Genomic DNA, 26,994 nt, shown 5'->3' on the forward strand with positions numbered 1-26,994 from the left:
ATTATTGCTTTTTGTGAAAAATGTTACAAAACAAATCTTTCGTTAAAAATGATATCCGATAAGTTTTATTCCATGCAAATTTTGATAGGATTGATATTTAAGGATATACAAGACTTTTAAAATAACAATACAATACATTTTCACCGCCGCCTCAGATTACAGCGTTGTTGTTACTGCAGTAACTCCTACGTGCAAAATATACAATTTTTGAGTAGGAAGAAAAAAACACATTTATTCATTCCATGGCAATAGTACATAGGAGATTGTAAATTCTTACATTTTCGAAAGAAATAATTATAATTATTATTAATTACATATCACTATATAATATGCTGTATCACTATTTAAGTTATTTGAAGGATTCAGAACCATAGTGGGCCAAGCGCCATTTACTGAAGACGTAGAAAACAAGGGTTAAAATTAAGTTATTACCATAATTCAATGGAAACATATAGCAAGTAATATAAAGTATACACATTAAAACTAAATGATATGTCAATCTTCATTAAACTATGGTTGCATGTAATAACAATTAAGAAACATGTTAAAGGAATTGTCATTGCACCAAGTGAGTGGTCTCTGAATCAAAATGATCGCATTTTAATTATTTAAATACAATTTAAATTAAATGACATATTAAACGATTTATCCTTCTATCAAATACGAATGTTCCCTGGATCAAATGTCCTATTTTAATTATGTAATTACTTTATATTTATTTCTAACGGGTGCAGCGGAGCGCACGGGTACGGCTAGTTCTTATAATATTACAGTATTTTTTTATTGTGTAAGTTCTAAAAGCTCCATTCCATTGGCAGAGAATCAATCAGATAATGTGGCATTATTTTTGCGATTCTGAAGATGGACGCTAATGTTCGGCCGTTCTATTGAAACTTATTTATGAAGAATATGGAAATTTCAATTCGTAAGACTGAGGTAACTGGTTTGATAGGAAAAGATTATCTTCGTAGTAAAATCTGCCTTTACCATGAACGTCAAACAACTTTCAGGCTTTAAATCTGGATTGTTTATTGTATTCAAAGATCTAAATCAGATTGGTTAAAAAAATCCAAAACTAGAAAATAAAGTTATTTTGAGATTATATTCATTTGTAAGAGTGACCCATATTGTAATTTTAAAGCAAACTAAATTTGCTTTACATTTTCTTATGCCAGTCTTTCTGAAGCAGGTTAACATGGGGCACAATTCAAAGCACGCAAAAACACACACGCACTGCCAGATTGGGGACATAGCCGCGCTATAATGGTAATTAAACTTAAGTTGTTATGACTTTACAGGCCATTGATAAGAGTTTAAATGACGTCATGACTTTACGACAATACAAACAATTCCAAGAAAGTTCAGCTGTCTCTAACAGATTTGGTTTTGCGTCAGCAATAAATAACCTATTTCAAGATTTGTATAAGAATATGTGATTTAGTTGTAGTGCAGATGGTAGTAGCTTGTTTACTTACTGACGGTTTCAACTCCAGTGACGAATAGGTTTGGTTTTAAAATGTTAGGAAAACTCTTTTGGGATATCACGTTCATGGGCCTACATAGTTTTCAAGTTTTTTTGGAAGTTGGAAAACAAAACATCACAGCCACACCAAACCCATTTACATAAACTTATATCGTATACAACTGTTGAAAAGATTTGAAACAATCAATAAGTTTGTGGATACTCGAAACGAAGACTGTTCTTGATCTCATTCACTAAAGGTCTCCAGAGATTTCTATCTTCTGTTGCGTCCTGATTAGGGTTACCATGAGAAGAAATTCTATAGGGAGACATAGGATCTAAACTAAGAAGACATTGCTGAAAAGGAGGACTTTTTAAAAATTGGTATGAACAAAATTAAAGATAAAAACAATGGCCCACCTTAATCAATTTTCTCACTAGTTGCTGGATCAGTATTACATCTGTACCCTACTTATAGGTGGAGCCCACTTTGTGGACAAGAGCCTGAAGAGACAAACTTATATCTTGTAACAAATAACTATGGAACTGTTCACAGGACGTCCTTGAAATTATATTTCGCTATGATGATACCTCTGACTGTCTCCGTTAGCATACGATTTTGTTCCTTTGTCCATTGAGCAGATATTAGGGAAAATACTCTCTCAGCACTTCCATTGTGACTTGGGATAAATAAATAGGATTGACATATTTTTAAGAGTTCTGAGAAACTTTCAGTGCTCGCAGAACTATTGGAATTGAAGAATTTGTACCATTGTTTATCTAAAGTTAAATCTTTGTCCAAATTAACTTCATTGGAAAATCTTTGTACACTGAAGAATAAAATTGATAAAATAGCTTAGAATCATGAATAGTGACATTTTTTAGAGTGTGAGAATTCAATGCATGTCAATAGGTCATCATATTTTATGTTTTTTATGTGCTCCAGCTTCAACCATTGAAAGCAGTTAAATTGTTTCATAGGTTTTCACCATTTGTTGAGATATTCTATGCATAATATCGCATATTATTCAATATTCATATTAATTCTATTTGAAATGCGAAATGCCGGACATTTCAAATTTTTTAAAATGCCTGCCGATAGGATAAAATTATTAAAAAAGAGGACCTGCCCTCCTTTTGCCGGACGGATGGTAACCCTAGACCTGATGGTCTCTTAGTAGCTGTAGGTCGTTGTCTACTTGGACTTTCCATCGCAGTCGTGGTCTGCCGAGTGACCTTTTCTCTCTTGAATTCTTCTCCAATTCCCTTCTGAGAAATTTGTCTGGTATCAACGTAGAATATGGCCTAGCCATCGTAATTTTCAGCTTTTCACCGGTGCCACTGTAGATCTTTATACAGATTTATTAGTTCATTATTTTTCATGATTCAGTGTGAATGGTTTCCTGGAATACAGCCAAAAATCTTTCTAAGTATTTTGTTTTCGAACGCAATAAAAGGTTTTGTAGATTTTTTTTTGTTAGAATCCACGTTTCTGCGGAGTATGAAAGCACAACTAACATTACTGTTTTGTAGATTCTTAGTTTTAATGTTGTAGAGAGGAGTTTGAATCTCAGAATTTTTTGAGACTGTAGTAGAAATTATCTTATCGGGCCAGAATTTCCTTCTTAAACAAATTTTCTTCGTTAATGATTCATCCCGGATATTTGAATTCTTCTTTCTGAAATTCCGAACTTTCTATATGAAATCCGTTTATATTAAGGGGTTAGGTACAGCTTACAGCAGTACATTTTTTGGAAATATTCAACATTTTTTCCTCCATTACTGTATCTTGTACAATAATGAAATTGGTATGTCTAAACCACTGTCTTTCTGCTATACAAAAAAAAAATATTTTAACGATTAAAAATATATATATATATACACATATATATATATTTTTTTTTTCAAAATTCAAAACGATGACAGTTCACTGTGCAGTGATGAAGCCTTTCCCTCATAACTCATAAACTTGTTACTTTTTCATGTTCTCTCTCTTTTATTTTATTTCTGAAACTCAAGTTTATAATATCATGCTCTTTCAACTACATTCCTTAATAAATAATATCTTTTTTTATTTTGTGTCAGAAGAAAATACTGATATTTGACCATTTTAAAAATAAATTTATTTTTTATCAGACAATCTATCAAAGGTAGAGAAGTAATTTTGCATCACATTGCAGATATGACATGCATAAATACATACAAAAAATTGCATCACAGAATGTTGGATACGTTTCGAGTTATGAGAGAATCGCTTCATCACTGCACAGTGAATTTTGAATTTTGAATGAAAAATATAAATATTTTTTTTTTTTAATCGTAAAAATATTTTTATCGTAAAGCAGAAGGACAATGTTTTACACATACCAATTTTCATTATTGCACAAGATACAGTAATGAAGAAAAAAAAAAGTTGAATATTTCCTAAATTTTATTCCTTTAAGCTGTACCTAACCCCTTAACTGTGTGTATTCATACGCTCGCTCATATGTTCGGTTTTTAGAGCTGCTGACTTTTAAACCGGTGTCTTTAGATTCACTGACCAAAACTCTGGATAACTGTTTGATATCTTCATCTATTTCCCCTATTAGAACAATATCGTCTGCGTAACCAGATATATTAAATTTGTTTGAAACCAAATAAGCCCCATAATACTCGTAATTTTTCTTTTTTTATTATTCTAGAGCAACATTGCAAGCACGAAATTAAAAAAAATAAAAGATACAGTTCATCTCCTTGCTGAACATCAGAATTCGCCAGAGAGCTGTTAGACAGGTGATTGCTTATTTTAATTTTGCATTTGGAACCCTCTGTACAGAGTGGCCATAAGGTTCCATTATACTGTTTATTTTTCCTGCAAAACAAATCTATGGATGAAAATTTTGTCATGATACTCGTATGACATGTAGCGGACGAATTTAGAGGTGTAATCATGCAGGATTTCAGGTCTGGTTTTGGTAGGACTCAACCGAGCATAGATAACTTGCTGAAATGGAAGAGAAATACTCTCACCACGAAATGTTTTAAAGAAGCGAAGTGTGGAACCTTCTAGTCGGCGAGCTACAGGTGTAGCCGTCGCCGAGTCAGTGGATCGATCGCCGATGGAATCAACAAGAAAGCAAATGCCGCGATTAGCAATGCGCGAACACACAAAGAAAAACTTGGAAATACAATTTTTTCTCTCTGTGACTGTCAGTGAATAGTTGCATCACGTCACGGTATATTGTTACTCATAGTTTTTCCGGTAAGTGACCGATCGTGGATCCACACGGAATCCACAAGTTCCTCCTCCACACTGAAAACTCTCATATTCGTCTCGCCATCTTTCATTCTTGGAATGACTGAAAATTTCCGGTGTTATGGTATCCCTCAGGTCCGCCAGATGTCTCCCACCATGACCACACTTCGTGCAATATGTATCGATACACATCTCAACGTGTATGGATGCCTCAAAAGTTACTTGTACTGTATAATGGCTGCCCGGAGATTGAAACTTTAGCACACGTCTTGGGATTCTGTGAACAGGGATTGCTTTTGAGGAATTCTAGACGTGAACTTATAAGATCCAAAACTGCTGTCGCATTAAGAAATAAGGGCTGGATAGTAGAAGAAGAAATCTCCTGTCTAGATGAAAATGTGTCAACGAGACGAGTAGATATTTTAGCGTACAATGCTGACAATAAACAGGGCATCATTGTGGACCCCACGATACGTTTTGAAGTAGAAGTCATCAGTCAGCCGAGGTACACCTTGAGAAGAAGTCGATCTATGAGCCTACAATAAACTATTTCACTCTGAAATATGCCTTAATTCACGTTGAGATATTTGGCTTGCTTATAGGTGCTTGAGGGACTATACCAGCTATTTTCGAAGAATTTCGACGGCAGTTTGCTCTGAGGGATGAAATTGTGATAATTGTGTTAAAAAAATCCTGCCAAATCCTAATTAATCACATGGTGCCACATTAATAGCAATTGTAATTTTTCACGCCCTTTTCTTTGTTTCCCTTCTTTAAAATTTAATATCTATGTTTACATATGTAAATTAATTTTTTTAGGATATACTGAGTCCGTAAAGGGCAGTTCAATATTATTATTTTATTCTACTACTGTATTTCAAAGTGGAATATTGATCTTCATATTTATAAAAGCAGAGATTCTTAAATGCGTAAAGTAAGTTTATAAAAATGGCTAAATGTGTATAATCAGACCAAGTACAAAATACAATCTATAATCAGCTATTTCTTACCTTATTTTTGCTACTGAACTGCTGACAGAGGATGTCAGATTCGGGTAGATAAAGATAAGTACGTTACTGAACGCTACGTGTTGCAATAATTGTGTCATATCGGGTATTGGGTCGCCCTGGATGGTGCAGTCTGTATAGCGCTGGCCTTCTGTGTCCGAGGTTGCGGGTTCGATCCCGGCCCAGGTCGATGGCATTCAAGTGTGCTTAAATGCGACAGGCTCATGTCGCAGGACAAAATTCCGGCACATCGGCGACGCTGATATAACCTCGGCAGTTGCGAGCGTCGTTAAATAAACCATAATTTTTTATCGGGTGTTGTCGCTATTGCTATAGTCGCGACGCTATTATTCCAGGCGTGACTCCTCCTCTTTGCTTACGTCTTAGGAAGTGAAGGCTCTATAAAGTCTAGGTAGGTAATATCGTTCGCCATTTTTGTTTTTTCGTTGCCGAGTTACCTCCTGCGGGACAAAATTCTGGCACATCCGGCGACGCTGATATAACCTCTGCAGTTGAGAGCGTCGTTAAATAAAACATAACATTTTTTTTTTGCCGAGTTACCACATGAGGAATATATTTGCCACACCGCTAAACATTAGTCTATCATGTCGTAGTTTCTATGATAATAATTCGGCAAATAATTGAGCGACAAATAACGTCCTCGTGTGCTTTTTGCGAAAGCTAACGAAAGAGCCAAAATGGCGTGCGATTATATTGAGTATTTATCCAGCCTTAGGAAATGCTTAACGTCTTGATCAGCGAATCACAAGACGCACACGTTTAAATGTAGCCGATCTGCAACGTGATTGGCTGCCGGAAATTAGAGCGACGAGACTATACTTACTACTTTCAAGATTTCTTCGTGTACTACGGTTCTCCTGTGACATCTGAACAATTCTCAATCATTATTATATTACGGGTACAATGTAGCCCCACCGCCTGTGGTGCACTCTGAATAGTCTCTGACGAACTAAAAGGTCTACGCTTATTAGCACTAGCGATATTCTTCTATGAGATACGCTACTCTCGTATAATCGAGGCGAATAACGGCAAGTTATGGGTCTTGTCATTACACGAAAAGGAAATATTCACGATAGGCCTATCATTACAGCATTGCTAGTCTGCCAACATTCGAAAACTCTATCTCAAGACAAAGAAGCCGTCCATATGATTTGCAGAACCGTAGTTGTAGTGAAGTCTGACTCCGAAAATCACAACCTGTAATTTCGAAGCAGGATCTTCGTGTGCAAGTTCTTCCTGGAACTTTTTAAATCTCTGTCCTTTACCTGTAAGCTGTAGTAATTGCGGATGTATTAAGATTTATAGCTAGACAGTGGATGCGGGATGACTTATCGTTGAATATAGGTGCACATTTACTATATGTTACATTTTTTCATTCAGACCATTGGCTGAACAGGTTTTAAATGTAAACAGACGACGTCAACATGCTACTGTATCTCCGTACAGTCAGAAGGAAAAGAAAAATAACGTACTGTAGCACATACCTTGCAAGTTTAGTCCTCGTCATCATTGATGCAATTACCAGCGTTGCAGTAAACGAGGATATATTCTCTTAAGTTGTCGAAGCTGAATCGTCTTCGCCTATCTATTAAACAGTTTTTGTATCGAGAGAATTTCTGAAGAAAACCTCTAAAATGGGGATCACTCAATTTCTTTAGAGGAATATTTGCACTGAGCATCATGTTGCACGTGTCGTTTAGACCCACACAAATAAATGATGATGATGATGATGATGATAATGATAATGATGATGGTTCGTCAGATTTCATTTCAACGCATTTCCTTTGCGATGCACTGTTGCAATGTTTCTCTATAGCCTGAGTTGTTCAGGTTTTTGTTTCAATTTTACATACATTATACACGATATTGTCTTCGTTAATACATAAAATGTCACTCTCATACTTCTTAATTCCATTTCGTATCTCTGAGCGAATTTAACGTTTTGACTTCGACATTATGAATGGATCAGCACTACACTATTCAACTCGTACTAAATACTTGAGCAGGATAACACAACTGCACACATTGCGTTGCAATGTGGACCGGGGTTCCTTCGTTATGTACGCTGCTGTACTCGCCAGGTACACAAAAGACGGACGGCGCGGCACGTGCCATATACTCCGATACGAAACAACTTCACTTTTCCTTAAGTCACTCCGCATCCACTGTGTATTTATAGCGATATTACTCACGGTTCTACGTTTGTCCTTGAAAAACATATAAAGTCAAACTACTAAGGGCGATTCTAAAGTGTCAAGTCATTCCTCAAGTAGGCTATATGTAAGAATAAAATTGTTCTCTTACCTGAGAGAGCAATGGCGACTTTCTCAACTCCTCCGAGAGGCGCCAGTGCATCTCTTGCCTTGCTGCCAAATAGTTTCTCAAGATAGTTGGGTCCATGACTTGCCAGCAGAGACTGCAGGAAACTCGCTGTCTCTTCTACGGGTGGTCGTTTTGCTACACACACAAAACATTATTGTTAAAAACACGTTTAATAGAATTGTAACCTTTCAAATGAATAAATGGAATGTAAACAAATACAAATCAAATTAATTTAAAATAAATAAATACAAAAATAAATAATTGTTTTACGATTTAGAAGAGAATTCCACCGATATAAATAAAGTTTTACAGATCTAAAATATCAAGATCTTTACCAATACAACCAAAACATTAGTAATGAAAGGAAAATACATTCTGATCCGTTTGGGTATGGATAACATTAATTTATTGTTTTGAAGGTATTATGATAGTAGGAAAAATTTCTTGCTGATTATATTATGATTAGAAGATGGAAGTTTCCATATACGACAATCAACAATGCATAGTCTGAAAGGACAAATGAAAATTTTAAATGATTATAATGGCTACTAGAAATCAATATCGGGCACAGTGTGTTCTTTGGTATGCTAAATTTGAAAGTTTTGAAAGCGTTCAAAGGGAATTTCGACTTGAGTATGGTGTGCGTAACGTAGCTAAATACGATTCCATAATGTTGTGGTATCGAATATTTGTAGAAACAGGTTCTGTGTTAAGACATGCAGGAGCTCGCAGACGAAACCCAGTAGGAGAAGCAGCTATCTCTTGGCTTGGCCCCCAAACTCCCCAGATCTAACCCCTCCTGACTTCTTCGTGTAGGGTTTTGTTAAAGACATTGTCTATTCACAGAAGCCCAGGAACATTGATGATCTGAGAGTAAAAATTACTCAAGTTTTCAACAAATCATCCCTCTTATTTTACAACGGACATGGACTGAATTGCATCACCGTTATGAGTTGTGCAGGGTGCGCAATGGGGGTCATGTTGAGCTCTGAGGAATCTCCCATCTTTCAATGTTGTATGCACAAAGTTTCAACAAATAAAGTTCAGTAGTAAATGTTGTACAGCGTTTTTATTTTATCCATATCCAAACGGATCACCCTGTATAGTAAAGAATCAAAATAATTATAGATAATTTCATTACAGAACAAGCGCATTGATTCACATACTTACTAAGTGAGATATCAGTATCAAATACAAACCAAGATATGGAGAACAACAATATTATACTATAAGTACAATGTAGTAGTGAGATGAAACTAAGTAGAGACTGCATAATTTATTATCTGTCAAAGAACTCTGTTATATGGAAGTGATTTTTGGGTTCTGAGAATGTCAGATGGGAAAATTGAAGCAGCGGAAATGAGATTTATTTCACTTCAAGTATTGACACGAAGTATACCGGTCTTGGAGAAGGAAATGTTTATAAAGAAATTTATAGACGAAAGGAATGTTCTGTCTAGTGACTGGAACAACCGATATTTGTGAAAGCTAAAAATGGCGAGCTCCTGAAAGGAGAAATGCCGAAGAAGGGAAGAATAAAATATTGATACTGAGACATACTGTCAGGAGTCAAGACATCAGACAGGAATTAAACGTATAGTCCGCGTCACCATTTTTGGCGTGTGAAATAAGTAATGGGAACGTTAAGTCGAGTGTTTTACATTTGCCGCAGTCAGTCTGACAAGTGTGTTTAGCAAATGGCTGATGTGACATGTATAGGAAGTGGTATCATTCTCAGCTGGACTAGCAACATGCTCACAAACTGGGCACTATATATCTAGGACACACACCAAAAATGCTGGAGCCAGCTGTACTTAGTAGGTAGAACTGTATGTTTCGTGATCAGGACATAATACGAAATGGAAATGTAAAAATTGGAAATTTACTCTTTGAAAGGGTGGAAAAATTCAAATACCTTAGAGCAACAATAACAAATATAAATTATACTCCAGAGGAAATTAAAAGTATAATGCCTGCTATTATTCGGTTAAGAAACTTTTGTCATCCAGTCTGCTCTCAAAAAAAGGTGGAAGTTGGAATTTATAAAACAGTTTTATAATCGGTTCTTCTGTATGACTGTGAAACTTTGACTCTCACTTTGAGAGAGGAACAGAAGTTAGGGGTTTTCGAGAATAAGGTGCTTGGGAAAATATTTGGATGAAAGATGACGCAGAATATCTGCACGGAAATATCATATGTACTTCGGTAAATCATAACAATATAAAATATTTGGAGCTAAGAGGGGTGACGTTACAGGAGAATGGAGGAAGGTAAATAACGCAAAACTGCACATATTGTATTTTTCACCTAACACTATTAGGAACATTAAATCCAGACGTTTGAGATGGGCAGGGCATGTAGCACGAATGGGCGAATCCATAAATGCATATAGAGTGTTAGTTGGAAGACCTGAAGGATAAAGATCTCTGAGGAGGTAGAGACGTAGATGGGAGGACAATTACAGTGCATTTGAGGAAAGTGAAATATGATCATAGGGACTGGATTAATCTTGCTCAGGATAGGGATCGATGGCGGGCTTATGTGAGTGCCAAAGGAAAGATGGGCACAAAATTTGAAATGACCTTTGGTTTCAGAAAGGTGTAATACCCAAATCCTGATTGAAAAGAAGAAGAAGAAATGGACGAAACTATAAAATCCCTAAAGAGTAAAGGCCCCGTGCTTTTTTTTTTTTTTTTTTTTTTTTTAAGGGATAACTCAAACACTTGACATTTGGTTATCGAGCATAAATATAGGCTTACTGTTTGGAATATGCAAACACTATCTGATTTATATATTGTGTTGTATTACAAAGTTCTTAAAATAAAACTTTTTTTTGTTAGAAATATGTAGTTGCATTTAAAAATGTATAAGTTTATCTTTCCATAGGCTATATGCACAATAATTTCGCGTTTGATCGGATGTAGCATATTATCGTACATTCATTTTAATTTTTGTTCATAACTATTGTCTTCTCGCCATTGCCATAAAACTTCTCTACTTGGGTTACATTCTAACAGCTAAATCTCTGTACTTAATAAAAATTAGAAACATTATATATGGAACTTTTTATTCGAATTCGTCTATACTACCACCTCCTAAAATATTTAATATTCCTCCTGAAACACCCTGTATATAAAGAAGAATCCTCTGATTGAGGTTTTGGCTGAATGTGCCTCTATTATCAGGCAGTACATCTCACTTGACGATATGTGTTGGAAGAAGAACAATTGTTTGTATGTATCTGAAGTCTGACTAGTGTAATATGTAGCTAGTCGGCGATGTATGCATTGGAGGGGGAAAGGCCTATTTGCCTCATAAGTGATGCCTTTTTGGTATGACTTATGGGGTTCAGACCTGTCTTCGGACAGTTGACTAAACAACAACAATACAGAGTGTTTCCGGGCTAGTGTTACAAATTTTCAGGGATGATGGGGAAGGACACATGCATCAATTTGAGATAAGGAACCATGGTCCGGAAATGACTGAGTCGAAAGTTATAAGCAAAAATAGTTGTGTGGAAATGGAATTGTAATTTGACACCACGTGCTCTCCTTCCCTTAACCTTTGGAACAGTCGTCGAAAGATGGTATGGGCCGGATGTCCCTTACGTGGGTACTTGTCCGGATACAATCTCTGAGCTTGTCTACTGCTCCCATTGGCTCATCCGTATTCGAAAATCAAGTCTGCTTATTCCACTCTCGTGTACTTCTCCATTTCACTAGGACTGATCGACTGGACACTGCAACTTGTACACATACACTGCTGTCTACAGACGTGCATATCAGGACCGACCATGTCCGTTACACATTACGCTATCTGCATTGCTTTAGTGTAGTTTCCTGTCCCCACCCCTCAGACAGCGCACTGAATGGAATACTGTAAGTAGACAACATAAACAACGTCAGATGAATACAGTATGTGTAAGATGTACAGATAAATACACATAAATAAGGTGTACAGAGGAATAAAATTATTTCATTTGCATACAACTATTTTTGCTTGTAACTTTCGACTCAGTCATTTCCGGACCAGGGTTCCTTAGACATGTGCCCTTCCCCATCATCCCTGAAAGTTTGTAACACTAGTCCGGAAACATTCTGTATAACTGACCGTAAATATTATTTAGTTTTAAATTAATGTGCAATCATAATATGCTTCATTTTAGGGTACCGTGCAGCTAAGTAAGACAAAATATTATTTGTATAGCCTAGTTATTCTCCAAGGGATTTGCATATTTCATTTCAGTATTTTGTAGATAGTCCTACATAGTTGACAATGAACTTAAAGCATAAGTTTTAAAAACTTTCCAAGTCTTTAGCAGTATGAAACAGTTCTCGACAAATCTTTTTTCCATATTCATAATTTTTGGCAAGCTTTCTTATAAAATATTCAATTGGAAGGAAAATTCGATCGTGTACAAGGAGCTTTAGAGTTTGAATAACAAAGAAACTGTAGTTCAAGGCACAAACACAAAACTCAATGGAGACAAAGAATGTGTCCGTTGCTTAACGATATTGAAGACACAGTCTTTTAAGTTATCCTTTCATTTGATAGTGTATTAACATTTTTCGATGTCTTTTTTCTTCTGACGTGTTATAGAATATATAATATGATAGAATTCAACCCAGGTCATTTTCCTAATTTATTATCGATCAATTTGTCATGGTTTATTCATGTTATGGAATATAATACGAAATTGACGTCAGTTTGAGCCGTCTTCTATAGCCGTCAATAGAGATGTAGGTAGAAATACACGTCATAGTGGTTTATACATTATTAATGACATATCACAAGACGCTTGTCATACCTTAGCATTCTAAGGAAACGTAGCGTACCTAAATCTTGATTACTTTTTGTATAGGCAGTTTAGACAGTTTGAAATTCGCGAGACACAATATGACACAGAGGAAGATATCATTAACCTATAATACAAAATAATACACAGTGACATATGATATATTTACTTACTGGCTTTTAAGGAACCCGGAGGTTCATTGCCGCCCTCACATAAGCCCGCCATTGGTCCCTATCCTGAGCAAGATTAATCCAGTCTCTATCATCATATCCCATCTCCCTCAAATCCATTTTAATATTATCTTCCCATCTACGTCTCGACCTCCCCAAAGGTCTTTTTCCCTCCGGCCTCCCAACTAACACTCTATATGCATTTCTGGATTCGCCCATACGTGCTACATGCCCTGCCCATCTCAACGTCTGGATTTAATGTTCCTAATTATGTCTGGTGAAGAATACAAGGCGTGCAGTTCTGTGTTGTGTAACATTCTCCTGTAACTTCATCCCTCTTAGCCCCAAATATTTTCCTAAGCACCTTATTCTCAAACACCCTTAACCTATGTTCCTCTGTCAAAGTGAGAGTCCAAGTTTCACAACCATAAAGAACAACCAGTAATATAATCATTTCCATTTCGTACAATAGCCTCGTCACGAGATATAATCATATACTTTATTTTTACGGGATTTACTTCCAAACCTATCGGTATACTTGCTTCAAGTAAAATTCCCGTTTGTGGATTTTCTTCTAACATATTCACGTCATCCGCATAGACAAGCAGCTGATGTAACCCGTTCAATTCCAAACCCTCTCTATTATCCTGGACTTTCCTAATGGCATACTCTAGAGCAAAGTTAAAAAGTAAAGGTGATAGTGCATCTCCTTGCTTTAGCCCACAGTGCAATGGAAACGCATCTGACAGAAATTGACCTATACGGACTCTGCTGTACGTTTCACTGAGACACATTTTAATTAATCGAACTAGTTTCTTAAGAACACCAAATTCAAAAATAATATCATATCAAACTTCTCTCTTAAGCGAGTCATATGCCTTTTTGAAATCTATGAATAACTGATGCACTGTACCCTTATACTCCCATTTTTTCACCATTATCTGTCGAATACAAAATATCTGATCAATAGTTGACCTATTACGCCTAAACCCACACTTGATATAACATGATAAATTGAAGTGTAGAGCTAATGGTATAATGAAATAAGCTGTAATGCTTCTGATACGATTAATTACATCTCAAATGAATATTGCTCCTTTTCAAAAGGGCTTCAGTCCACTTAAGAAAAAAACGAGTTTTCTATTGGAATTGGCAGTTTAGGGGTCGGCGCATCATTTTACAACAAAAGACTTTCAGTCCAGTTAATACTTATGTGTGAACTGTAGATGTAGAAATTAATGTTTTTCCGTTACAACTGGACGTCAGTCCTGAACTATGGCCCGTTTGAAAAAAAAAAAAAAAACATTTGCTAACCATGATTTACCTATGAGTAGACAGTTGTTGCGGGATGACTTATCGTTGAATGTAGGAGCACATTTACTATATTACGTTAATTTTTTTTTTTCATTCAGACCATTGGCTCAACAGGTTTTAAACCTAAACAGACGTCGTCAACATGCTACTGTATTTCCGTACAGTTAGAAGGAAAAGAAAAATGAAGTACGGTAGCACATACCTCGTCATCATTGATGCAATTACTAGCGTTGCAGTAAACGACGATATATTCTCGTAAGTTGTCGAAGCTGAATCGTCTTCGCCTATCGATTAAACAGGTTTTGTATCGAGAGAATTTCTGAAGAAAACTTCTAAAATTGGGATTACTGAATTTCTTTAGAGGAATATTTGCACTGAGCATCATGTTGCACATGTCTTTGCAAAACATTTCGTTTAGACCCGTACCACAATTAAATGATGATGATGATAATGACGGTGTAGATGGTTCCTCAGATTTAATTTTAGCGCATTTCCTGTGCGATGTGCTGTTGCAATGTTTGTCTATAGCCTGAGTTGTTCTGGTTTTTATTTCAATTTTACATACATTACACACGATATTGTCTTCGTTAATACATAAAACGTCATTCCCATACTTCTAAATTATTGCACTTCGTATCTCTGAGCAAATTGAACGTTTTGCCTTCGACATTATGAATGGATCAGCACTACACTATTCTACGCGTACTAAATACTTGGGCAGGATAACACAACTGCACACATTGCGTTGCAATATTAGTATGAACGGACCGGGGTTCCTTCGTTCTGTAAGCTGCTGTACTCGCCAGGTACACAAAAGACGGACGGCGCGGCACGTGCCATATACTCTGATACGAAACAACTTCACTTATCCTTAAGTCATCCCGCATACACTGTCTACCTATGAGATTGGATTGATAATTATGGACATATATCTAACGATTTGTATTGTAATATTCTGTTGGTAGTACAGGGACATCATTTTATTTTTACTTCAATTTTTATTGTACCTGAGTTTTTTTTAATGTACTTCACTCCCACCCCTTCTACTAATGAAGTTCAACCGTCCTCCACACAGATCTAAGACCGGATATACAGACATAGTAGCCTTACGGTCGTAGTAAACAGTACGTTCCAAAAATATATTCACGTTTACCAGTGACGAAAGAGCTTTCAATATTGAATCATTTTCGCACAGGTACTGTCGTCCGTTTGCCTACGTCGTTTCCCTCACCTGCTTTTATTCGCCAGCTAGTGGCTGGGCTGTCTTAGATTTCTTCTGAAAGCATTAATTTCTGTTAGGAATTGGACGTCTACGTAATATTATAAAACTGTTTAAAATAACTTAAATAAAAGGACCTTCTTAAGTAATTAACTGTCACGTGATTTCCTCCCTTTCTACGACCCTACGGCATAACCACTTGGACGGACAGTAGATAGTATGTCTGAGTAATTTTATCTTTTCAGATCGGGCAGAAGTGAAGATTGAACTTACGGTACGTAAGGTACTCTTTTATAGAGTAGGTACAGAATTATTTCAACATGAGTTACTAGTACGAAGAACGAAACTGGTAATTGGAATTAGGTGCAATAGTCTGTAGTGCGATAATATGCACATTAGAACTGAAGCCTGTATCGAAATGAACGGCCACCATTTTAAAAAATGTGTTTAAATATCCGTATTATGATTATTTTTTAATTTAACTTCATTCTCTATATTGTACGCTAATGTGTTGTAGACAGTATAATATACACTGCATAATGAATACGTCCGCATGGACAGCTCAGTTCGTGAGTAAAAACACTCATTGTTAATACTGTACTGTATTTTGATTAAACAAAAACCTAATGAAAATGATCAAACTCAAAAGCGCAATATTTCCTAGTTTTCGTAAATGGATGAACTACTTTTCTTCCCTCCTATAAGTTACCTAATAAAGTGATTTGTTTGTATATTACGCCAGTATCATCGAACTCCAGTCGTGGAAGGGGGTAGCAAACGGCGTTGATCCAGAGGTATAGGCAAGTTAATATTAAAAATGTTAGTAAAAATAAAATGATGTCCCTTTACTTTGACTGTTGTATCGTTGTAGAAGTCATTTCTAGCTCATTTTGTAAGTAAAAAAATGGATCAATATAATGCTTCCAAGAAGGGGACAGTGAATCCTGTAAGTTACAGATGTTCTGCAAAGGAATTTTACAATATTGCATTTGTTCAGATCGAATTTCTGCATATTTAAAGGACAAAACTAAATTATTTAAATCATTTGTTCTCTCTAACTGTTCTCTTAAATTGACTGGGCATACTAGGAATTAAATCAATTACTTTCCCAAAACACGCAATGAAAAGTTTGATATGAAACAATTTTATCTTGAAATGGAAGCGAGAACAGGCGAAATTGTATTAAACTTGTTTGTTTGAAATATCTCAAAGAACAACCTCCTGAAGTTAATGACATTACTTACGGTTCACCCTGGTGACGTGGAAGAGAAGGCCTGATTACCCTAACACTACCAGAATAAATAAATAAATAAATAAATAAATAAATAAATAAATAAATAAATAAATAAATAAAGGAATAAATAAAGGAATAAATAAATAAATAAATAAATAAATAAATAAATAAATAAATAAATAATAAGAATAGTAATAATAATAATTATTAAATTTATTAAATAGCCTGTAAATATATTGTTAGGTGGGAGCTGGAGGGAAAAAGACTTTCGGGAAGGCCGAGATGTAGATGGTAGGATAATATTAAAATGGATTTGTGGGATTTGGGATATGATGATAGAGACTGGATTAATCTTGCACAGGATAGGGACAGATGGCGGGCTTATGTGAGGGCGGCAGTGAACCTGCGGGTTCCTTAAAAGCCATTTGTAATAATTAATATATGCATATATATATATATATATATAGTCGCCTCGGTAGCGTAGTTGGTATAGCGCTGGCCTTCTATGCTCGAGGTTGCAGGTTCAATCCCGGCCCAGGTCGATGGCATTTAAGTGTGTTTAAATGCGACAGCCTCATGTCAGTAGATTTAGACTACTGAGATGTAAAAGAACTCCTGCAGTACAAAATTCCGGCACACCGGCGACGCTGATATAACCTCTGCAGTTACGAGCGTCGTTAAATAAACCGTAATTTATTATTATTATTATTATTATTATTATTATTATTATTATTATTATTATTATTATTATTATTATCATATGTATTTAAAGATTGTATTGTGGTTATGTAAGCTTATCGAGTTATCTATCGTAAAAATATTCAGAAAAAAAAATGCATTTTTTTTCCAAATGGGCTTAAGTCCAGAATTTTGGGTACCGGTAGTTAAGCAGAAAATAATTTTTATTGTAAATTCTATGTTATGTGGATACATTATTATGACATCTATAACATCACAATGATAATAAAGTAATTTATTGAATAAGAGCAACACAGAAGAGATCATTCATTCATTCATCCATTCATTCATTCAATGTCGCAATGTATGCCGGCCACGCAAGCATGTCTGATGCTCTTGTTCCAGCCGGGAGTCGAGCAGAACACTCTTATAATTCATTGTCAACATTATCTGCAGTAAAGTTCTCAATTTTATTTTACCAGGCTTTTGTTTGCCCTTTTTTTTTTATAGTTAAATTGTTTTGAGTTTTCGCAACGTACCTTGATTGAAATCTGTATTATGTTCCCCAAAATGTCAAATATTTTACAGGTCTGTATTATTAAAGGGATTAAAGCCATCTGTTAATGAGTTTCGACTGTTGTAGCGTGATGCAAGTCTGTGGACACACCCAGCCAGCGCCAGCAGTTTGCTTGTCATGTTAACAGGGTGGGAGGGGGGGAGAACCGTAACCTCGTCAGACACAGCAACCAGCAATCTCCACACGGCTGCAGTGTCAACATTGCGTCCTCTACTATTGATGCCACGAACAGCTACACATAGGATTTGGTTCCAGGGACGAGTAAACTTTATCTGAACATTTCACGTTCATTTAGGGGAGTTCAAATGATCCCATCTCACAAACGAAAAGGATTTACCGACGTTTACTTTAGACTAGGGCAGTGTTGTCAAAGCAAGCGCATTTTTCTGAGCTTGACGTCGTGCGCGGGCATCAAGCGGTAAGTATGGGAAGAGGAAGGGTTGTGTATATGAATAAGCAGCCTGTTGGATTAAGAAAAACAGTAGTGCACAAACTTCAAACGGAACGTGAAATTTTATGTCGTTATTTTTATATGGCTTCTTTCTATTTGATATTATCTATATTGTCTGTAAAACAAAAATACTAATACCAATTTCTTAATATTGCAGTTGTGTTTTAAATGTTAATAACATACTAAAGAGATAAGAAGGAATATTCACATAAATTCCATAGTAGTACAACTATACTGTACTAAATGGATGAAACACATCATTCGTAAAGAAAGTGATAACCAAAAAAAAAAAAAAAAAAAGAGAGAGATTGAGTATGACATGACAAGTTGGAATTGATAATGATGATACCTTTAGCCCTATAAAATAATCAATAAACTAATCAAAACAATATTACAGTACGAAGCAAAGTTAACTAGGTGCTGTATGTGTTTTAAGAGTTACTAATGTTCCATAACAAAACTCTTATCGCATTATGCTTTAGGTGATATTGGTGAGCAACTTCCTATCATCAGAATATTAAATTATTTTCTCGAAATGTGGTGAATCTATAGAGCTGACATTTTTACAACACATGGGCACGTATCTTTTGCTTATGATGTAACAGTAGTTGCTTTGTTAATTCATTCCCTTACGAACAATTTCCATGCGAATATTTTCAAAATGTTCAATACACTATCTTCAGTAATACGTATTTACGGTATATTAAATTTACTAAAACTTTCTGTAAGGCTACTAAATAAATAGGCCTATATCTGAAAATTTCACTTTTCTATAAAGAAAGTTGAGAAAATATTTCCTTTGAACAAAAAAATCAAACTTGTGAAAATTAAAACTTACATTCATATAATGTACTTATACTTCCAGACAAATCTAAAAATTAACATGGATACAGTTTTAATAAGTTCTCTTCCCTTTATCCATTGAATCAGTGCTGGCCATCCCTGAATATAGCTCGACCAAGCGGCATATACCACCTCTTTCGTCTGTCTCTTTCCTTTCCGCTGTAAAGCGCTCAGGCTCTCCTGAGGTCTAAAGCGCTCAGGCTCTCCTGAGCTCTAAAGCGCGCGTTTGCTCCTATGGGCATCAATTGACATCACTGGACTAGGGCCCGGTTTCGCCAACAGATGGTAAAACTTAACAAATCGTTACACTGATTTGGCAATAAATTTAACAAAAATAAATTGTTCAATGAAAAGATGATAAGTTTAAAAATATTTTTTAATTGTTTCTTATGTTGACATCAGAATTTCCTGTGTTAAAACCTTAACAAAACCGTTAATATCTAAAGTGATTCTAAACTGTGGCTAGTGTGAATTAGTTATAGATGGAGAATAATTCCTTTATTTAAAACTTTTTTTGTTTTAGATGTAACAACTTTGTTAATCATCTTCAAATTTACGATGATGTTAATAATAATAATAATAATAATAATAATAATAATAATAATAATAATAATGATAATAATGCGGACTAAAACAAGAAGTCCACACCTGTCGAGGAACGGTTAGCGCGTCTGGCCGCGAAACCAGGTGGCCCGAGTTCGATTCCCGGTCGGGACAAGTTACCTAGTTGAGGTTTTTCCGGGGTTCTCCCTCAACCCATTACGAGAAAATGCTGGGTAACTATCGGTGCTGGACCCCGGACTCATTTCACCGGCATTATCACATTTATTTCATTCAGATGCTAAATAACCTAAGATGTTGATAAATCGTCGTAAAATAACCTACTAAAATAAAAAAAATAAAACAAGAAGATGCACTATCACCTATATTCTTTAACTTTTTTCTAGAATATGCCATTAGGAAAGTCCAAGATAACAAAGAGGGTTTGGAATGGAACGGGTTACATCATTTGCTTGTGTATGAGGATGACATGAATATGTTAGGAGAAAATCCACAAACTGTTACGGAAAACACGGGAATTTTACTTGATGCAAATAAGGATAAGGGTTTAGGTTTAAATCCCGAAAAGACAAAGTATATGATTATGTCTCGTGACCAGAACATAGTACGAAACTGGAATATAAAATTGGATATTTATCCTTTGAAGACATGGAAAAATTCAAATATCTTGGAGCAACAGTAACAAATAGAAATGACCTTCGAGTGGAAATTAAATACAGAATACATAGTCTACGGAAAATGCCTGATATTGTTCGGTTGAGAAGCTTTTGTCGTCTATTCTAGTCTGCTTTCAAAAAAATTGCAAGATAGAATTTATAAAACAGTTATAGGCTATTACCGGTTGTTCTGTATGGTTGTGAAACTTGGACTCTCACTTTGAGAGAGGAAGAGAGGTTAAGAGTGTTCGAGAATAAGGTGCTTAGGAAAACATTTGAGGCTAAGGTGGATGAAGTTACAGGAGAATAGAAAAAGTTACAGAACGCATAATTGCACGCATTGTATCTTCGCCTAACATAATAAGGAACATTAAATCCAGACGTTTGAGTTTGGTAGTGCATACATGTAGTTCGTATGGGTGAATCTAGAAATGCATATATAGAGTGTTAGTTGGAAAACCTGAGTGAGAAAGAGCATTGGGGGCGGAGCGTGACGTAGATGGGAGGATAATATTAAAATGGATTTGAGAGAGGTGGGATATGATGGTAGGGACAGGATTAATCTTGCTCAGGATAGAAACAGATGGCGGGCTTATGTGAGGGCGGCAGTGAACCTCCGGGTTCCTTAAAAGCCATAAGTAAGAGAGTAATCATATACATATATCTCTACTATCACAGACATTCGTACTATCATGGATATTCCTACTCTCACAGATATCCGCAATGTCTCAGATATCCCCACTCTTAGAGATATCTCTACTCATACAGATATCCCTACTCTCGCAGTTGCACTTACTACCACAGATATCCATATTATGACATATCCCTAATATCATAGATATAACGAGCAAATGCTGGGTAACTTTCGGTGCTGGACCCCGGACTCATTTCACCGGCATTATCACCTTCATTTCATTGAGACGCTAAATAACCTGACATGTTGATACAGCGTCGTAAAATAACCCATTAAAATAAAATAAATCATAGATATACCTACTATCACATATGTCCCTACTATCACAGATATCCTTACTATCACAGAGAGATCCCTACCACAGATGTTCCTGTAATTACATATTTATATCACAACTATCCATATAATAAAATTATACATATTCTTATCACAGACAACTCTAGTTTGGCGGATAGCTCTATTATCATAGATTTCTATACTATTAGACATTAACCTAAGCTGTTGATAAAGCGTCGTAAAATAACCTACTAAAATAAAAAAATAAATACTGTATTAGACATTCCTACCACAAATATTGCTGTCAGAGATACCTCTACTGCCGTAGATATTGCTACTATAGCAGGTATTGCCAATATTTCTACTATCACATATGCTAATTTGAGATATTTCACTAATATGAATAGGCCTACCATTATTTTCACACATCCACTAAACTCAGGCGGTGGAGAATAAAATTAGCATCGTTGGCCGAAACCACACTCGGAAGTGAGTTTGAATCCCTCTTGGGCTGATTATGTAGTTTGGTTTTATCCAAGATTTTGCACAACTGCAAGGCCAATTCCAGGTAATTCCATGGCGAACGAATTCTTATACTTATCTCAAACACCATCTCGTCATCAACAGTCCCACTGACTGTAGGTAATTTCGTAGTTGGTACGGAATCATGAAATGATCGCTTAAAATCGCAGTTATTGCAATCTTCACTGACACCGCTATTATACCAGATATTACTAGCATAACGGTTATTGCTACTACCACAATAAAATTATTGCTAAAGCTAAAGGTGCGGTTGCTACTACAATTGAAGAGTTCAGAACCATAGTGGGCCAAGCGCCATTTACTCAAACCGTAGAAAAGAAGGGTTAAAATGAAGTTATTACCATAATTCAATGGAAACATAGAGCAAGTAATATAAAGTATATACATTAAAACTAAATTACATGGCAATCTTCATTAAACTATGGTATTCACTTAACTTTAACCCTTATTCATTAAACTATGGTATTCACTTAACTTTAACTCTTGCTTTCTCCGTTTTTAATAAATGGCGCTTGGCCCACTATGGCTCTGAACCCTCAATTACTACTGTTACTAGTGCTACTAGTACTATTACTACTACTGTCACAATTACTATTGCTGATATTGTTACTTTGCAGCCACAGAAAGTATTACTGCTAATATGATAGCTACTACATCAGCCATACATACTCTTACCATTTCAACTACGGCTACTACTACTATCACAATTGCTGCTACTAGCATAGCTTCTTAATTCTACGTATTACTACTGCTACTAATAGCTACAATATGACAGGATAAGCAGGGTGGTGATAAGCTCAAACTTTGCCAGGGTGATACACTTGACTCAGCTTCTACAAAGAGTGCATTCAGAGCGCTTTCCCAGTATTTACAGCCATGGAAAGTGAAGCATGCAGATATGTAATAAAAAACATGAAAATTTTCAAGCATCTAAGTTAGCACAGGTCATTAATACACCGCTTCTTATTTTGCAAAGATATGACATTTGTTAGTAAGTGCATGTGGAGAAGTGTGGGCATAATCAAAATGTCAAGGAAAATAGACTACTCGTATTTTGTTCTGTAGTTATAAGAAAGTGTAGAAATTGTGTATTGTCACTAGAGACCGGATTCTTATGTAATTACATATTGCATTCGTTTACTTGTAGACTACTGAAAATGACAAATGTCGGCGATTTGTGATTCTGATATGGTTACAGTTGAGTTTCATTTTACATATTTTTACTTATTCTTAGTAATATCACATATTTTACATATGTATTGTCACTAGAGACCGGATTCTTATGTAATTACATATTGCATTCGTTTACTTGTAGACTACTGAAAATGACAAATGTCGGCGATTTGTGATTCTGATATGGTTACAGTTGAGTTTCATTTTACATATTTTTACTTATTCTTAGTAATATCACATATTTTACATATGTATTGTCACTAGAGACCGGATTCTCATGTAATTACATATTGCATTCGTTTACTTGTAGACTACTGAAAATGACAAATGTCGGCGATTTGTGATTCTGATATGGTTACAGTTGAGTTTCATTTTACATATTTTTACTTATTCTTAGTAATATCACATATTTTACATATATATTGTCACTAGAGACCGGATTCTCATGTAATTACATATTGCATTCGTTTACTTGTAGACTACTGAAAATGACAAATGTCGGCGATTTGTGGTTCTGATATGGTTACAGTTGAGTTTCATTTTACATATTTTTACTTATTCTTAGTAATATCACATATTTTACATATGTATTGTCACTAGAGACCGGATTCTCATGTAATTACATATTGCATTCGTTTACTTGTAGACTACTGAAAATGACAAATGTCGGCGATTTGTGATTCTGATATGGTTACAGTTGAGTTTCATTTTACATATTTTTACTTATTCTTAGTAATATCACATATTTTACATATGTATTGTCACTAGAGACCGGATTCTCATGCAATTACATATTGCATTCGTTTACTTGTAGACTACTGAAAATGACAAATGTCGGCGATTTGTGGTTCTGATATGGTTACAGTTGAGTTTCATTTTACATATTTTTACTTATTCTTAGTAATATCACATATTTTACATATGTATTGTCACTAGAGACCGGATTCTTATGTAATTACATATTGCATTCGTTTACTTGTAGACTACTGAAAATGACAAATGTCGGCGATTTGTGATTCTGATATGGTTACAGTTGAGTTTCATTTTACATATTTTTACTTATTCTTAGTAATATCACATATTTTACATATGTATTGTCACTAGAGACCGGATTCTCATGCAATTACATATTGCATTCGTTTACTTGTAGACTACTGAAAATGACAAATGTCGGCGATTTGTGGTTCTGATATGGTTACAGTTGAGTTTCATTTTACATATTTTTACTTATTCTTAGTAATATCACATATTTTACATATATATTGTCACTAGAGACCGGATTCTCATGTAATTACATATTGCATTCGTTTACTTGTAGACTACTGAAAATGACAAATGTCGGCGATTTGTGATTCTGATATGGTTACAGTTGAGTTTCATTTTACATATTTTTACTTATTCTTAGTAATATCACATATTTTACATATGTATTGTCACTAGAGACCGGATTCTTATGTAATTACATATTGCATTCGTTTACTTGTAGACTACTGAAAATGACAAATGTCGGCGATTTGTGGTTCTGATATGGTTACAGTTGAGTTTCATTTAACATATTTTTACTTATTCTTAGTAATATTACATATTTTACATATTATGCAAAGAATGTAACATTTTTATACATATCTAGGCAATTATTGAGTTTAGAATTTTTTATTAAATTCTTTTTATTTTTCATAGTAAATTATTGATTTTTTTTTCATATATACTTGGACATATGTCTTAACGTCCTTGTCCCATTACTCCGATTGAAGGGCCGCTTTTTGTTCTCACTATAGTACACGATGCTGGTAAAGAGGGAGGGCCCGGAACTGACGTCGTTATGTGTTGTTCACAACTATAGAGCGTATTCCGAATCTCACCGGTGAGCAATCCGATGACATCACGGTGTTCCGAATTCCACCGATGACGTCATTGATGCTCCACCGGTGTCACACCGGTGCCATCAACTTGCAGAGGTGGTGGCAGTCTCCATCAGCCGCCATCAGTGAATTTGATTGGTTCTTGTACAGGGCGGGAATTAGCAGACGAATGACATCGTGCACTGTTGTGTCATGGCGGTGTGTTCTGCTTTAGTTCTGCTGTATTGTTGTAATGAGCACAACGTAAAAACAACATGTTAATGGTTTATGAGCGAACATGTCAACGGACCAGTTATTACTACCGGTTCAAGAAATGAATTGTTTATGCTCTCTTTTCTTTGAACGAGATGGCAGTACGAAAATTTCGCAAAATTTTGCTAGCGTAGCACAGACAACAACTTGTACAGTCGCCATGACAGCCATCGATCCTTCCAGCAGTTTTGTTCCTTATTTCGCTGCAACGTGACGTCATTGATGCCACCGGACCGGTGAGATTCGGAATGCGCTGATAGGAAATACTTCAATTTCTAAAGCTGACTTAAGACAATAGTTCTTTTATAAATAAAAAAAAAAAACAAACATAAAACTAGGGATTCCAACTCTTTGTCTGTAAAACACAGTAGTTCGGAGTGCCTCAACTCTATACATTTGCCCTACTGCTTTCTCAGAATCTAGGATGGTCAGGTGCGCCGGTCATTTAACTACGTTACAAATTGAAAGTAGGCTATTAGCGAGGAGTTTGGGTTGGGTGTCAGGTAAATCAAAATACCATTTTGTGTGTCAAAGAAAAATATTTTTCAAGAAATCTTAAGGCACAAGAAAAAAAAAAGCATAAATTGTGGCAGAAACAAGTTGTATTTGCAAACTGTACAATGAGGTGGAAATGGCAAGTCACTTTCCAGGCTATAACCTCCCACTTCAACTGACCAGTTAAATTGTGAAGACATTTTTGTGAATTTAATGCATTAATAAATAGTGACTTTAAATTACATATTTTATTAATACTACATATTTAATTACATATTTTCCCGATATTTACTACATTTTTATGTACATATTTCGCACTTTCACATTACATAAAACTCCGGGGCCTAATTGCCACACACTTGATAAAACTTAAAAGTATATTATTACTACAAAATAAATATACACTTTCAATATTTTATAAAACAAAAACTGTTTATGACATCGACTTGATTTTTGCACTATTAGGTTGAGGAATTAATAGAAGTTTCAATAAGATACACTGTTGGTTCTACTGCGAGCTGATTGTTGCGCTGGTGCAAGTATAGTAGCTAAGATGGCTACCAGTGGTATTGATACGTATTTTGCGCTGTTATGTTGAGGAACTGTTGATGGGGGAACTTCATCTTACAGTACAACAGGATGGAGCAACGCCCAACTGTCACCGGGGTCTTATAAATGAGATATTATCTGGAAGCAACATATTCACAGCGCTGAATTGGCCGTGTAACAGACGATAACCACGTTTTCACACTGTGGCCGTCAAGGAGCCCCGATCTCTCTCAATGCGAATTTTTCTTTGGGGATTTGTGACAGAGAAGGTTTACTTCCCTCAACTTTCTAATGATTTAGATGAGTTAAAACAATGTATCACGTGAGCTCTGGCGTGCCGATGGAAGTATGTTACACCGGGTTTAGGATGAATTATACTATCTCCTTGCTGTGTGCCGTGTGACACAAGAGCACATATTGAACATTAGCGAGTTCTCAAACTGGACTTGAAGAATTACTTAGGGCGTGGGTTCGATTTTCGCTTGGGTTGATTATCTGGTTGGGTTTTTTTTTTCAGAAATTTTTCCCAACTGTATGGCGAATCCTCGGCCTCATCTCGCCAAATACCATCGACGCTAAATAACCTAGTAGTTAATATAGCG

At 35.6% G+C, this 26,994-nt stretch overlaps 1 protein-coding gene across 3 annotated transcripts in view; it reads right to left on the bottom strand.

The window, feature by feature from the left end:
- Window positions 1–26,994, bottom strand: part of LOC138701932 (IDLSRF-like peptide) — a 445,082-nt gene that overhangs the window by 29,862 nt on the left and 388,226 nt on the right. For all 3 annotated transcript variants that reach the window (XM_069829302.1, XM_069829303.1, XM_069829304.1), the window contains one exon: window positions 8,033–8,185. In XM_069829302.1, the coding sequence (XP_069685403.1) occupies window positions 8,033–8,185 (153 nt within the window). The remainder of the gene's footprint in view (window positions 1–8,032; window positions 8,186–26,994) is intronic.

The sequence above is a fragment of the Periplaneta americana genome, chromosome 6 (assembly GCF_040183065.1).
Source record: "Periplaneta americana isolate PAMFEO1 chromosome 6, P.americana_PAMFEO1_priV1, whole genome shotgun sequence".
NCBI lineage: Eukaryota > Metazoa > Arthropoda > Insecta > Blattodea > Blattidae > Periplaneta > Periplaneta americana.